Source organism: Hydractinia symbiolongicarpus, chromosome 13 (assembly GCF_029227915.1).
Source record: "Hydractinia symbiolongicarpus strain clone_291-10 chromosome 13, HSymV2.1, whole genome shotgun sequence".
In the NCBI taxonomy this organism is placed as follows: Eukaryota; Metazoa; Cnidaria; class Hydrozoa; order Anthoathecata; family Hydractiniidae; genus Hydractinia; species Hydractinia symbiolongicarpus.
In genome coordinates this window covers 15799944-15816721 of record NC_079887.1, presented here as the reverse complement: position 1 = coordinate 15816721, position 16778 = coordinate 15799944, and the positions used below count along the sequence as shown (strand labels likewise).

The following is a 16778-nucleotide window of genomic DNA, read 5'->3' as shown; positions in this document are numbered from 1 at the left end:
CACAACAAACCCGATATCATCCAGTGAGGTTTACAAAGTAAAACATGCAAGATTATCGAAATTAGCTGCCCTGCTGATGTAAACGTTACATCGAAGATATGCGAAAAAGAGAACATTTACGGACCTTTAATACGCAATATGCAGTTAATGTACAAAGACTATACCTTCTCGTTTGTGCCTGCTATTGTCGGTGCACTTGGAACTGTTCCTAAACGCTTGGAAAGCAGTTTGAACGATCTCGGTTTCACGCAAAAGGAAAACTCTAGCTTAATACGAACAATACAGATGCGCGCAATTAGCGGCACAATAAAAGTTTGCAAAACGTTTTTGAGATTCTCTGTGTAATTGTTTTTAGTCTCGACTGTCTTGATCCCTGAATATGTCACATCTATTGCGCATACCGCATATGCTTTTCCGTAGGCCGGACGAATGTGTCTGCAGTGTGCACAATAGGCAACTACTAAGTTTTAATTAGGAAGTTTTTTAAAAAAAAGATTTTTTTATTGTTAGTATTTTCTGCTTTTCTGGTATTTACTGTATATACATGTATTTTTAGCGAACGCCTTGCTACTTTGTTAGTGACCGGCTAATTGTAAATTATGTCATTATAGAAATAAATATTAATCAACATGCATGCATGCGCATGCATGCATACTATAAATTTATCTTAACTGAAAGAAAAAAAAAGAAAGAAAGTGTGGTGTTATATTGTACTTTTAATATTTTAAAACTGCCACGTCTTATCGTCTGAAAGGTTAATATACATACATGCATACGTCTGGCATATAGCTGATAAATATGACAATTTTGGTAAGGTCATCTTCCTTCTTAGATACACTCTATTTGTTGCCGATCCCTTAAAATGACGTAAGCCAAAGTTAGAAAAAAAGCAACATGTTGTTAAAAACATGTGGTTGAAAATGCCATGATGAAGCATCTAGAGCTAAAAAGAACTCGGTAATGAAAACCAATTGTCAACTTCCCCTACCCTAAACTTACAATTTTAATTACTAAAAGCAGGTGGACACAGGGCTAGCTACATTGGTCACTTTTCTGCTTTCAACTACCTAGATTATTGAACTAGTTTAGAGAGTGTCGAGAAACAACTGAATTCTTGGGAGAAGAACTTTTATGATAAAAATGATCGTCTTCCAACAGCTTTAGACATGGAAAAAGAAAAAAAAACATATTTCAAACTACAAATTGTACAATTTTGGCGTTCTAAACATAAAAATTGAACTCATCAATATTATTTCCTACTTATGCTTTCAGTTTTCTTACCTGTGAATAAAGTTCAATTTTGGACGGTCCTTGAAGGTAGTGTCTGCTAAAAAATAAAATTTGAGTATCAAACAACATAGTGGAAAAAGAAACAAAGCCTATCTTCAAGGTTCGCCAGCTTCATCTTGTGTCAATATAAACAGACATATATTCTTGACCATGTTGAAACACAGCGCTCAACTTTGTGCATCGAGTGGCCGACGACGTCTTCCAGCCTAATTAAAAACGCAGCGTCCATTGAAATGACGTCTTACGTAAATTATGCCTACGAAAATTATTCCAAAACCGTAACAAATGTTTGTTTACAAAATCAGTGACTATAAGTTAGCTAGCTTACAGTATCAGACAAAATGCCAAGTCTTAGAAAAACCAGAGAATGATTCTTGTTGTCTTATTTTCTTTTTGTACTTATCTATTAAAAGTCGTGACCTGTCACGCACTGACTTTTTGGTCGAAAATGTAACCTGTGTGATGGAAATTAAATCTTCGACACTGGTCCAAGCAGTACCAGATTCTTTACTGCCTGGCTTAAACTTATATGGCTTTATATGTAGGATTTCACTGCACAATAACGTGTCGTGTGGCTCAGTCCATCTCATTCGGGAGCTAAAAATAAAAACAAAAGCTAAAACCATATATCTTAAAACGTATGTGGTGACCAATTTAAAATATTATTATTTATAATAATAAATGTTACCTTTTTAGCAATATTTGTAGCTTCAGCCATACTCATTTTGGGACGACTTCAAAATGGCTGTTCTCGTGGTGTCGTGTTGATCAGGACGACTTGGTTATGGGATTTTCCCTGAGATGCGCATGCGCACTGACATAAAAACACTACACTCGACGGCGTCGTTCTTCCAGCGTCGTGTTTCGTAGGGTGCCTAGAAAAACCCAGACGCGCCAGGCGAGTAAAAACACCCCCCCCAGATTCTTAGTGGATGCTTTTTAAACTTATTTCCTAGCATTAATTTTAATCGGATTTTAAAAATAATTCAGCTTTTTTTAAGAACATCTAAGTTTTAACAGAGCGTAAATGTGTTTCTATTTTTACAGAATTCAGGACAAATTGTTCTTTTTAGGTTTGAACATACAATGGAATCCCTCTATCTCGAACTTCTCTCTATCTCGAATTAAAGTCTCGGTCCCTTTGTGGTCCGCCTAAGGTATTTTCTTTTCTTTATCTCGAACGTTCTATTTAGTAGTAATTTAATGTAGTTTAGTTCTATTTCAAACAAATTTTTTGGTCCCTTGCGAGGGACCAAAAAATATCCTGGACATAATATTATTGGAAAAGGCCGATTTTTGGCTATTTCTCTAACTGGCCAAATAGAATCGCCTTGTCAAAACTCTGCAACCGGCAGGTTGCAAAAGCTTCCCTTTGGGAGATGTGTAGGCCAGGTAAATAGCATCGACAGCAGTTTTTGCCATGTCCGCATTTCGGAACAATCCACACGACGGCCCGCTAAGGTGCTAAAATTCGGGGAAACGGGGTGTGCTAACATCAGCAAAAGTTAGTATGAGTTAAGAATTTGAAACTTACCAAATAACATAAGAAACGAAGTCCTAAGTCCGTTTGCGATCATTGACAAGTAAACTTTGACAAGTTCGTAATGCCTTTGTCTTTTGTAAAAACAGTATTTATAACTGCTTGTGAGACGAACTATGAAATTCGGCCCTCTTTTCCAATAAACTAAGTCCGGGATTCTAGCATGCCCGCGCTGTGGACCGAACCACGTACCTTGTGATTACGAAGGGAACTCCATAACCACAAGGCCACGCGCCACTTCACACTTGATAAACGTCCCATCAAAGTGTATATGCTCATACGACAGTTTCTCATCAAGACTGTGGCAATAAATCAGTGGTTCTCGCTCCAAACTAAGAAGAAGGATAAATGTTATGTCTAAAGCATGAATTGCTGAGATCGCGAACTTGAATTGGCAAAGGTGCATCTGACTGAATACTCATAAATGTCCTTACTATTTCATCCTCAAATAAGAGAGACATTATCGGACCAGGTCCTTTTGTTGACTAAACAGTTTTATCGGATTTGCGTGGTATTTCTTTACATCATCACGAGAAGATTTAGAGCCTCGATAATACTGCAGTCTTTTATGCTTCATCTAAATATTTTTCCTGGCTTTTAAGCAGTATAAAGAATAATGATTGGATTATCTATATTATCCGTCCGTCCTTCACGCAAAATGGTAGCTTAGCTGCGCAATAGCGAGAAGCACGTAATGCGGTATAAAAAGGACGGACGAACCCGTGCATTTTCCACGTTTCTTTAATACCTGGCTGTCCTTTGATTGTTTTCCTTCTTAAAAATCTCTTCACCATGCCTCCCATATTCAAAATGATTCGAAATGTATTACAACTTGAAGCAATTAATTCTTACAAAAACAATACTCATTTGAACGCAGATAAGAAGTACATTAAATTTGAAGAAAATTATACACTCTTTCTGATAAAATGACGTCATAGATCAGTCACGTGATTAAAATACCTGTTTTTTTTCTTATAGATCTTTCATTCTCGATTGAAGTTTTATTATACCAAGTGCGCCTGAAATCGAGCATAAACTTTCGCGTATCAAGATAAACGCGAACTTAATTTTCGCGGTTTTTGGAACAAATTTCGCGGAAAAAACTTTCGCGAATCGAAGAGAAAAGGTTATTTTCGCGTGAAAAAACTTTTGCGAAAAAGGGCCAAAAACGTAAAAAACGAAAGTATCTGCCCGAGAAAGTTTCTGACCTTTAAGTATAATGCAAAAAGTTCACAATTAATTTTGTTAAAGCGTGTGCACTTGGACAATATCTCACAATTTTCACAAGTGCGCACGCTTTATTTTGACAATTTAACATATTTTAAAAATGGTTTTATTAGGAACAAGAAGCCCAGGGGCTTGAAGATTTCCGCCATTAGCCTAAAAGATTTTAAAATTTTAAGTTGATCTTGAAAACGGAGAATTATGGGGTAAATAAATCATTGAGTATTCTCAATTATTATTGTAAAGGGCCTGATACACTTGTACAATATCACTGAAATATCACTTATAATATCAATATAATTTCTTAAAATATGTTTAAAATAGAGTTGTAATTTCTTATAATTTCTTATAATATAGCTATAATATGTATAATTTCAGCACCTGACATGTACGCACATGTCAGGTGCTGAACCTCAGAATTTGCTGCATGGCTATAATATTTAAATAAAATCAAACGAGTTTGATTTTAATAATATTGTTGGTGATCTGGTTTCGAATGCCTTTTGTTTGTGTGACAATAGATCTACTATCTGCTAGCGTTGTTGTGGCAACAATGTTATGAAATCAAATGAAATTATAACGATATTTTAACAAATTATAAGTATATTGTAGAAAAATTATAACTGTATTATAGAATATATTTACTGATATTATACAAGTGAATCCTGGCCTTAACTAGCATGCAATGTTAAAATACAACTCAATAAATAAATCATGAATAATTAATTAGTTTTGCTGAATGATGGGCATTAAAAGACGATCTTCATTTATGCTACATTGCACGAGCCTTAACTTTCGGTGGCATATAAACTTTAATAAAGTATTGTTCATTGGATAATAAAACAATCTGTTGCACTGTTAGGATTCTTATTGGCATAAAACTCATTTTAGCCTCGTTCTCAGAAAAGAATCTTTAGCCTGCATAAGTTTCGGGCGTCCAGTCTAGCTGCGCTGTCTCTATCTATCTATCTCTCTATCTCTCTATCTCCTCAGACGATTTTAAAGATTCCGCCTTCGCTGGCGGAAATCAATAAATCATACTAAGACGTCAAAGAATTGTTTTCTTGTAATTTGTAATTTTTTTTTATTGTTACCTATTTCTGTACTATATTGTTCTATGTATTAGGAAACAACTCATTAGATTCTGTTGAATTGTGGCTTAACAAGATGCCGTGCAGTAGTACACTGTTTGCACTGTTTGAAGATTGTTTAATTGGTAAGGCGGTCTTGCCACCCAATGCAAATTCTTGCTATTTGTATCAGCATGAATTTTGTGTCGATGTTAGTGTCCTTTATTCACATGGCAATTTTCATATTAGTATGTGGAAAAAAAAAACTGTGGTAGTTATTGTTAGAAGGAAAATACCGCATACTACGGGATAATGATCTCATTTTGGATTGTACTTTTTAAACTATGTAAACGCATGATTCTAGAAGTGTGAACGCAAGTTTACCACGGACAGGTAGGAGTTTTGAGTGAAAGTTTACGGTATGAGAATCTCCATATAAACGCATGCTTTATCACTTTCTGGTTAAAATGCAGATGGGAATATTACAAATAATCTTTGTACGAGACACCAGCAATAAAATACAGACTGGCATTCTAAAGAGTAATTTGTGGTTTTGAAATTATTTTTTTTTAAAAAAAATTGAAAGACAGGATATAAATTTTTAAAAAGAAATAATTCAAAACCGCAAATTTCTTTTTAGAATAACTTGTAATTACAATACTTTAACAATTTTCTGAAATGTTTAAAAGTGTTTAAGGTTTTTGTTTTTGCCAATGAATTATTCCCTCCAAAACAACCTCAATTTTTTTTTGAATTGGCTTTTATTAGGTAAAATCATATGTTTGATCATGTGTTTGATCAAAAATGAAAATGTTTTTTTTATACGAATATGTTCTGTCGTTTTTGCTCGATGAGAAAAAAATCTAAGTTTGGTTTTCAAAGCAACTTTGTTTGTCCCAAACTTTATATAACACACCCAATTTTGGACAGATTCGAATAGCTACAGCATCACACACGGAAATGTTTGTACCACATAAAAAAATCATGTGCGAATATTGTTAAATTTCTTATATATATCCTGTTCCCCCGCATATAAGCCCGCAATAACGCGTAACTCGGAACATGACCAACAATAGTCGCATTCTTTAAAATATTGACGGGATATTTATCGTGAGGATTTTCTACTTCTGGGAGACATATCAAAATCCACAAAATTTTAGATAGAATACTGACTCCACTCACTAAATTTTACTTCCTCGAATAGTGTTCTAGGTCTTGAAGAGATTACGTAGACAATAAGGCTCTTATTTTCGGTTGAACAAAGTGAATAAGAAAATAACATATAATCTCAGCTGAAAAGATAACAAACAACATGTCGCTCTTATGACAAGTTTATATAAACGTACAAATCAGTTTAATTCACATGAGGCAAGTTTCTTAGCAAACCTAGGACGCCCTTTTTTAGAAAAATGTGGACTGGACGCTTGTTTACAAAAGACATTGTTATCGACATAATTACTTCGAACATGCTTCATTTCATCCTTTTACCAAAACTAAATCAGATATGCTATGGGCGTTACTTAACGAATGCTTTCCCTTTAAATAGCTTTTCACAATGCAGTTTTTATATCTCTTAAAACTGCTATTAATTTCCGCTTTGAACAGTCTGGTGCGAAATAAATTTAGATAAAGCGAAGCAACAATTGTCTCGTTTATTCGAAACCGTGGCATAGAGATTTATAATAGACATTTGAAGTACTCTTTTCATTGACAAATGATCTCTTCTTTACTACAAGACATAATGCGATATATAATAAAGGTAAGAAACACTGCTTTGTAGGAAAAACTTTTGCGAGATCTAAAGTAAGTTCAACTTTAGCGAAGGCGGATAGAAAACGTTTTTACAAAGGCTGTTTCACGAATATCTTTAATTCTATAGTTTATTAAGTTTTGTAGTTGAGTTTCTGAGCGAAACTGACTAGCGAGATTAATTTCACTAAAGAATTTCGGAAAAAATGATTTCATAATTATTTTCTTTTTTCTTTTTAATGTGACTAAACTTTCAAGAATAATACAAATCGTTTACGAATCTTAAATATTTTTCATCTCATTTATTTTAATGGTGTCATTGATAAAAATGCTGACGTCAGCTTAACAAGAATAGAGTTAGGTGAGCATACGGTTTATACGATGGTCCTATCTAAAATTATATAGGAATCAACATAAAGACTTACAAGTACATGGAGGTCTGATACGAGTAATAGGACTACATAGGAATGCAAATAACTACATAGGACTACACAGGACTAAAGAAGACTATATAGGACTGCATACGACTACATACAACTGCATGACTACGTACAACATAGGCCTACGCGGGACTACACAGGACTACACAGTACTACACAGGATTGCATAGGACTACACACGACTACATACGATTACGTACGACTACATACGACTGAATCCGACTAAATATTTGTAAACCGTAACGAGCCAGATACGAGTATACATCAATGATATACGAGTTATATGCGAATACATACAAATAATTCCGAGTCTTATACGAGTCTCATCCGAATTAAGTACGTGTTACATGCGAATGATATGAAACATACGAGTGTGTTATGTTTCAGATTACGTCAGAGAGTTTGGAAACAAGAAAGTAGACGTAGTTTCCATAATAACATGATGAGTTATTAAAACTAAATTTATTCCTACCCAACACTAAGGGTGCCGATTATGTGGTTTAAACACAGCATTTTTGAATCAATTGCAGTTAGCATACGACTAAACACGACTACATATTTGTGACCCTTAATAGGCCACATACGAGTGCATATCAACGATATACGAGTTGCGAATGTGACAATAAAATGATATCTGTAGAAATTTATTAAACCTTTAAAAATAAGTAGCATTTCCAGATCTTTCTTAATGAAATATCTGTTTTGATTTAACGTATCACGAAAATCCAGAGGATTTGAATTCCAAAATGGATGCTTAATTGTCTGTTTACTTAAGTTGGGAAAAGGAATTTTATCTCATAATTTATCTCATATCTAATTAATCTTTTTACACATCTTAATATAATTTTTAATCTAAATAAGTTTTTTGATGAAGTGCTGTTTCAAAGCACGAAAAAGTCTTGAACTTGAGAAAAAAAACATCAAAGGTTCTATCATGCAATTACTGGTATATATTCGAAAATTTGAATGACCAGCATTACTCTTTGCACTCCTCCTTATTTGGTTGCTACCGTTGACTTCCTAGGGTGGAGGGTGACATACATGCATCTCTACATGTTATCTTTTATAAGGCTACAGTCATGGTTAAAATTGATGAAACAAAAACATTTTTTCGTCATATCTCAAACACGGACAAAAGTCGACAGAATGCGAAGTCGTTACCTTTGAGCACATTCGTGTGAAATTCGCATGAAGCATTGGTTAGCGTGTCTTCACAACGACATAACACACGTCGCGGTCCATAAAGGTCGCGAAATTTGAAGAAAATAGTCGTGCTGATTTATAAATTTGCTCTCTGAACATTGACAAGTGAAGTAAACCTTGACAAGTTTAAAACGCGCGATTCTAATATAAAAATAACCAAAGTGATTACTTGTGGTGGCGAAATTGAAATTATTAGTCTAGTTTCATTATATTTTCTACATATGATTGTAGATGTAATGAATAAGCTTCGAACTTGTGGCTTTTACAATGACTATGGAGATCTGATTAAAATTATCCATTTCGCTAAATTTTAGCATTCTCACTGAAAGGGATGTTTAGTAAGCTTTAATCGATTGTGAACTAGATTTAAATGCATTTTTGTCAAAGGTTAGTCTCTAAGGTTTAAAGGAGCGAGTTGTTCACATGGTCAATCACGTGATCGGTAGTTATGCATGAAACATGATCTATATATGCCTTTTTTAAGTAAATTGTAACCAAGGAAACAAGGATAAGGTCTGCATATACATCTTGAGATCGAGCTATTTTGTGAAAGTTTCTATTTGCTTTTGCGACGTTCCTAGTAGCAACAATAATTTTGGTAAATTCCTTTCACAATATCTTCGTGGAAACAGGATTAATAATTTAAATTCAGATTCTTAAATTTCATTCGATGCTATTATTGAGTTTGCACAAAAGAACGGCTTTTTTGGCTGAAGTTTTGAAGGAGTTATAGAAAAGTTTTTTATATTTGCCGGTGGTTAATAATATTAAGTTAAAGAAAAGATTTTGATGGAAAGGGTGCTCAAAGAAGAAGAAAAGATTTAAAAAAGCAAGCGAATAAAAATAGTCATCCAAGCCGATTCTATCACACCTACAGATGTACTGGTAATATAATTTTGGTAGTTGTTTTAGTGAAAAAATGGTCCGAGCCAAAAACAACGGACTTTTTTTTGTAAAAATTGACGTCTTAGCTAGATAAATTCACATGCTCCTTGGTTTTGTAGGTAATTATTTTGGACTTTTTTTAACTTGACGTCATATTACACGGGAAGGTTGGATGCAACATTTTAAAGTAGCTCACAATGTGTTTAGTACTTTATTGCATAACCGCGTGCACACTTACACGTTTTATGCACGCTCTTCATCGTGCACGCAATTCACGAAGACTTCTATTCAGTTCATCTTTTGAAATTTAGGAACTGTTACAAATTTTCTGTGAGACTTAAAATTCACCCGTGTTCTTGCTATAATGTGTAAAATAAATTATTTTTCATCTAAAATTACGATGAAGTTATAAAATGTTTATATAGAGATCTTCATTTTAATTCTCAAGCTACCCTCTTTTAAATGAAAACAGTATATAAACTTTCTTAATAATTACTATTAACTGACAATATTTTTTTTGAACACGGCTAAATTGAAATGTATACTTTTTTGGTGATAATATTTTCACAGGCCGTTTCAATGTGCAAAGTTTTATCACCTTTCCAAGATTTCGTAACCAGGGGCCGATAAAAAGTGATGTTTTTGTTAAAACGAATTGCAGGGGCCTATATACATACCGGTGTAGCAGATTATCTTAACTCCCTGTGAAAGTTGACTTTCGGGGTCAAATAAACTACAGAATATTAACCCCCGTAGAGTAGAAATAACCTAGTAAAAAATGACTCCCCTAGTTAATAAACACTCCCCTTATTTTTCAAAGAGAAGTTCAAAGGCAAAGGGGAGTTAAAATAAACTGGTTATTGAAAACTTCCCTTAAATATTTTGAAGTCATCACAGTATTCCTAATATATTCGAATGTTTTGTTTTGCTTTGATTTACGTGAGTGGTTCGGTGGTTATGAGCAAAATAGTCAAATGGTCTCGTTGAACGACACAATAGAACCATCAAGGACTCGTTGGTGGAAGTTTTAAACGAACGGGCAGATGAATGGCCTTATGTAATCGAAAGTGCTTTGTTCGCACCAAAGTGAGTAAACACTTTTCAATCAAATTCATTCCGTTCTTATTGATGTATATTAGGCATCCAATTCTACCCATCGATTTAAAGTACGATTTAGATTCAGACTTGTCAAATTCGGATTATCCGTTTGACTTGGAAGAGTTCGAAACTATCCTGTTATCGACGTTGGAATTAAGACAAGATACCAACGACGAAGTAAGCAAAAATATCACAGCAGCGCAAAAGAACTACAGCCGTCGCCATTTGTTGGGAACCACATTAAAAAACAAAGATAAATTTGACTCCAAAACCAGAAGAGACTTGATAGAAAAGGAGGAAAGGTTACATTCAAATGGTTGGGACATATACATCGGAGAGCATTTCTAAGACTGGTTTGTGCGCGTTGAAAAATGAGCGTGGTCGTGTACGAGCTAAAAAGTACAATGCTTGCCTCCTTAAATTATGTCTTGATTCATTGAATCAGTCTGACGATGAAGCTGAAACATCACCCCATGATAATGAGCCCGAACCGTTGCCACCACATAACGATGACCCTGAACCATTACTGCCCCATGACGATGTACCTGAACCATCACTGCCCCATGGTGTTGAGCTCGGACCATTACCGTCCCATCACGATGATGCGCCCGAACCATCGTCGACCCAAGACGATGAACAAAAACTGCCCCTGTTTTACGATGACGAAAATCTGCCAAACAGATGAAATCAGTTACCCGATGAAATCGTAGAGATAATCCTTGTACAAGCTTCCACAAAATCTTACATCGTTCGATCAAATTTCTTTGACATGCCATTGTTTCAAAGAAATATAAAGAGATATAATAGAAAAGTCAAAATAAGCACCCGAAAGCTTACAAAATTATTCAGAGCGCATTTTGGGGTATTAAAGAAAATTGAATACATAGTGAACAGTAAAAAGTGGAAGTCATCTTTACTTTTACTAGAGCCGAAAGTAATTCTGTGTTTCAGGTTCGGAAGCCCTACTATGGAAAAATATAAGTAGCTAACCTATCACAATCAAAGATTATCAACCAATTGAGTCGTAAGATATCGAGGAGGAGAGTCAAGAAAAGTTTTGGATTAAAATGATCAATATTTTCTCAAAATTGAAGATAGAGAAATCCTTAACTCTAAAAGTGATTGGTTGAATGACCGTCTGATGGATGCCGCGCCGAAATTTATAGGCGAAACACTTGGCGAAGAAGATAACTATCAATATGTTTTGAATACTCAAAATACCATTCAACTGTTACACGACGAAGGTTCGCATTGATTTTTGAGCTTTTGTTCAAGTAGTCGCATTAAGATTTGCGATAGTTTAAAATCGACTTTGAATTGTGTTTCTGAGAAATCCATCTATTTATTGTATAAGTATGTAGTTGGTGAATTTAAAAATGTCGCCCCAACATTTCTATGCGTGCAAAATCAACAGGATGGATTCAATTGTGGAGTCTTCGCTGTCGCCTTGATCCTTGATGGTAATTCACCAATGGAAGCAGTGTTCGATATCGCTGACATGAGGAATCTAGGAAATACTTTCCTAGTTGACTCTAGGGGGTAAAATTCACTAGTTTATTATGCTGGGTAGTTATTATTAACTTAACTGAAGGGGGGGTCATTATAAACTAGTTTATTATGACTGGGGAGCCATTACTTAGGGGAGTTAAAAATTTCGATGACACTGGTACTTTGGTTGTGTTAGTTCTTTCTTTTATTTAGTAACAAAGATAAAAGGAAATAGTCCAGATGCGTACATTCGAAATGTTATTTTTGTATGTCTCTAGATGCAGTTGCATGACTTCTTCTATCTACTCAATAAAAGGTTTCTGTTAACGTTTTTTTAGGCGAATATCTCTATTAACCTTATTTTTAACCTTGAGTTCAGCATGCTTTTAGCATCCAACAAAAACTTTAAATTTGCACGTCCTAAAAACACGCTAAAAAAAGCATCACAGGGTATTGATACTTCATTATTACAAAAAAAATCCTCACACTCGTTCTCAACTTAGACAGTGTTGTCCAAAGAACCCAAACGGTTGTTTTGCAAAACATATCCAGTCGTTATTTCCTTGGCTACAGAAAATATTTGTTGTTGGTTGCCACACTGCAATAATTGATGTTCTATGTGTTAATTAACTTTTAATTACAGAATTAAGCATATTTTCTTTTTGAAGGACAGCGATATTATGTTGCCTACGATATCATTACATTTCATTTCACGAAATCATTACTTCTCTAAAGGACCATCAAATACACCTCTTGGTTGCATTGCAGAAACAAGAATAGCTGTGACGCCATTTTATTGTTGCCTCTGTTTTGTATTGTAGACTGCAGGAAGAAACGAAGAAACCTCGTAATGTATAACCCGATGCAAATATTTATTGTTACTTTCTTTTGGAATGTGAGACGTAAGTTTTTTGTTTCTCTAGTCTCTATATTAAAAATATCCATCCTCTATATGTTCAAAATGATAGCGGAATCCTTACTTTGTGCTAAGGATGCACGAAATAGTGGTACGCCGGATATGTACGGGGAAATAGTGGTACGCCGGATATGTACGGGAAATAGTGGTACACCGGATATGTACGGTGTATATTTTGAGGACCAGAATTTGTACGATGGCAAACACGTAGATTTTTGCACAGGTCAGCGAATAGTTCGATTAAAAAGTATATTTTTTTTATATTCGACGAGCAATTCTTATTTATTCAAATTTCTATATTTCCATCAAAAAATTTAGGACGCTTACTGTGATATTAGAAGATTTCTTGTATGTAACGAAGTTTTTACCTTAAGTTAATGTTTCATAGTAATTGTCAGACGTATTTTGTCTATTTGCTATTGTCTTATAAGGAAAGGCAGAAACAGTGCGGGAGCGTTGCAAAATTAGTTTTTCTAAGACGCAAGTTCAGACCTTTTAAAAATGTAGTATGGAGTTGATAATTTACTACTGTTATTACTATATTAAATAAGCAGTTGTTTAAGCCGGCTGTTGATGGTAAGACTAGATTAGAAACTAAGACAATACTAATAACAACAACAACAACAACGAAAACAACAGCAGAAATTATCAACTGGAATTATCAATAATATCGATAGGCAGCAAGACCTCCCAGATTTGAAACTACTTGCTGCGCTCATGCTGACTATATCAACTTAATACTAACGACTTGGTGATACCGTGGACACCAAATTACATAATTATTATATTGCATTTATTTTTCATAAAAGAAATTTCTTAACAACTAATCCATTTATTTCGCAATATTGATGCTAGATTTAGAGGGAGCTTTGGACATATATACATTTTCAATTTTCTATTCATTCTGATACACACTGAAGATACTTTGGTAATTGTCGCTTGTTAGTTTTGAAACCTTTTCTTTTCCTTTAAAGCAGTTAGTTGCTTTTAAAGCCTTCTTTCATATGCCATTATCATTTGGCGAATGGGCAATTTTATTTTGCAATTAAAATGACCCACCTAATTTACAATTGTAATTACTTAGCTCCAAAAATAAACCACTGTGAACAGTCACACGCTCTGAAACTTTGTCGTTGCCTCGTGTTTTGTTAAGGGTTGTTACTGCCCAGAGGGTACCAACGACAATTTTTAAAGATTCTGGAAAAAGATGTTCTCCATCATGAGGTACTACTTGTACACTTTGCAGAGATTTAGGAGAGGGTGAAAAACAGTATTATTTGTCACCATTGCTCCGTACTTTGTTCGTGAGTAAAATAAACTGATTAGATTTGCATCAAGGTGAATCATGAGCTGATGCACGTGTAGGTTAAAAAAGTTAACGTGTAATGCCACCACAAGCATTGCACCACCACAAGCAGTATGTTAAAATAAAAACAACAGTAAATATCTAGGAGTATCTTTCTTTTTGAACACCCCGTTATGTTTTATTTAGGTTGTATTGCATATTACGAATGCAAACCAAGAAAGTCCCTGGTACCAACATGTGGCAATGGAGATTATTTTTGGCCACCCTATGTGGAATTAAATAGATGCCAGGGTGGGATAAACAACCCGCATATGAATCACTGTCAAGCGAAGAAAACCAAGATGATCGACACAAAAGTGATGGACTTTGGTGGTGTCCAACGCATTGTCAAACTGGAGAATCACTTAGAATGTGAAGAAGTGTGTGTCTGTGGGAATTGTGGAAGAAGAAAAGCGAAACCAGTCTGCGAACAAGGATTTATGTAAGTGTGTTTTTCTTTTTCTTTTGCGCACTCCCATGTCCTATATGAAAACGTTTGATAAGGTAGAGGCCTAGTATTAGTTTGCAGTATTGAACTATTATTTCAGAACTGTTACCGCAACTTAACAGTAGTGAGTGAGAGGTGGGCTTCTACTAAAATAAAGTGGTGAACATTAACTGTTTCGCATTTCTTTCACATTTCCCGACGCTACGAACAAAAACAAAAACAAAAACTAAGCTACAAACTTGCTCTGAAACTAACAGAAATCAAATTTGTATATAATAACATAGAACAATAGCAAATCCACAAAGCCTGATGCCCAACGGAAAATACATTACACACAAGAAATAAAACAAAAAGAAAAACTTACACTCACTAAACACAAAACTCATTTTGTGTAAAGTATCAGTACATACACTGATACTTTACAGACTGATGAGGATACACTACACCCAAGGGACAAAAACAAAAGAACACTTAGCACACTATAAACAAAGACGAAAAATGCAGACAGAAGAACCAATTGCGAGTTTAAGGCCTATTTGCGTTCGGGAACAAGAACACTAAACAAGTAAATGATTAAGTTTAACACAAAAATTCATTACAGATTGGCTCGAAAACTGAATTGATCAGACTTTTTACGAATGTGTAGGCATACCACAATACCTAAACTGAATTACAAAATGCCTTGTCTTCACTTGTTAACTCACGTTTCAAAATACTCAAACAGTTATGAAAACATTAAAATGTTATTGAAGCACTAAATCTCATACTGCATATACGCATTCATTTTTTTCAGCTGGGATGAAAGTCGTTGTAAATGCATATGCACTTGTGCTTTTAACAACAACATTAAAAGTAAGTAAATCTATGATTATTTTTTTTCATAGTCCTGACGATGGCCGATCATGTGCCCCATGCACTCGTTAAATTCTTCAACATTTTGCCCCATGCACTCGTTAAATTCTTCAACATTTTGAACATTTTTGCATGAAAAAAAAAACGGTTCTTTAAGTATTTTAATCAGCTTTTAATCGGCCGTAAACGGCATTTAGATATACCTAGTTTAAGTCATATTGTTTCATTTGGTGCCATCATACATATTTATTCATTCATTCATTTATTTTTATAGGTAAAGATGAATCAAACAAAGCATTAGACACTCATAATATTACCGCAACTCAACTCATACTCATTATGATTGGTGAATTTCTCACAATCTGCATTATCATTCTGACTGTTCGAAAAGCAGTCGAACATCACCAACGAACAAAACATTCGAAAATTATCAATGGTGAAAATACAATCTCTTACAATGCTTTAAAAGATAATGGCGTTCACCTATAAAGTATTGAATCAGAAAGATATTATTGTGTTTCACATGAACAATTATTTATTTTATATTGAAGTAATAAAGAAAACAATGTTACTATAGCGTGTCAGTGGCACCTGCGGTGGAACTTGTACAACTAGACGTGAATACATTCTCTTCTTAAACATGAGACAATAAATTGTACACTTCTATGGAAAATTTAACAGTCTGGCATTTTTTCTTGCTTGTCTTGTTCTTCTTTTCGCATTCCGCTTTACACTTTCCACATTACACTTTTTAAATTTTCAAACATACATTGATTAAGTTGAGTTTCCTTAAATACCATTCTTCACAGTAAGAAAACAGTCATCATTGAGAATTGCCCGCACTTTTAAAGCTAACTGATTTCTATTTTTTTAAAAAGGAGCTATGACATAGGAAATATAAATAGAAAAGATAGAATACAGTCAACTTTCTATAACTTGAACATGCGCGGGGATTGAAGCTCGTTTGAGTTGCAATTTGTTTAAGTAATTCTTAGGTTACTTTATATTTTTGCAATGTTTAGCACATATGATCATTCAAATGATTCTATGAACTCGAAAAGCACCTTATTCAGAGAAAATTCAGCATTGATAGTTTTTATGATTTGTTCTTTGCTCGATGTTTTGCAACAACAACGGATGAAAATGATCGCGTAGTTTCAAACATGTAAACAGTATATTTGTTAACCGAAGTGTGGCGTCATTATATTGTGTAATTGTCATTTGAAATCC

General features: G+C 34.4%; 1 protein-coding gene across 2 annotated transcripts; it reads left to right on the top strand.

Annotated features, from left to right (window-relative positions):
- The first annotated feature begins 6727 nt into the window (after window positions 1-6727).
- LOC130624049 (uncharacterized) lies at window positions 6728-16226 on the top strand. Of its 2 annotated transcripts, none has more exons than XM_057439618.1 (5): window positions 6728-6883; window positions 12809-12889; window positions 14396-14690; window positions 15490-15548; window positions 15823-16226. In XM_057439618.1, the coding sequence occupies exons 2-5, from the start codon at window positions 12838-12840 to the stop codon at window positions 16035-16037; spliced, it is 621 nt and encodes a 206-aa protein (XP_057295601.1). In that variant the 5' UTR covers window positions 6728-6883; window positions 12809-12837; the 3' UTR covers window positions 16038-16226. The 2 variants fall into 2 exon arrangements, with proteins under 2 accessions (XP_057295601.1, XP_057295600.1); XM_057439617.1 differs by lacking the exon at window positions 6728-6883 and adding an exon at window positions 8885-9401.
- The last annotated feature ends 552 nt before the right edge of the window (window positions 16227-16778 follow it).

What these genes read in the sequence shown, in the direction of transcription:
- LOC130624049 (XM_057439618.1), top strand. Translation starts at nt 12,838, where the DNA reads ATGTATAACCCGATGCAAATATTTATTGTTACTTTCTTTTGGAATGTG. An exon ending in TTTCTTTTGGAATGTGAGAC is followed by an intron (nt 12,890 to 14,395) that starts GTAAGTTTTTTG and finishes TGTTTTATTTAG; the next exon opens with GTTGTATTGCATATTACGAA. An exon ending in TTTTAACAACAACATTAAAA is followed by an intron (nt 15,549 to 15,822) that starts GTAAGTAAATCT and finishes TTATTTTTATAG; the next exon opens with GTAAAGATGAATCAAACAAA.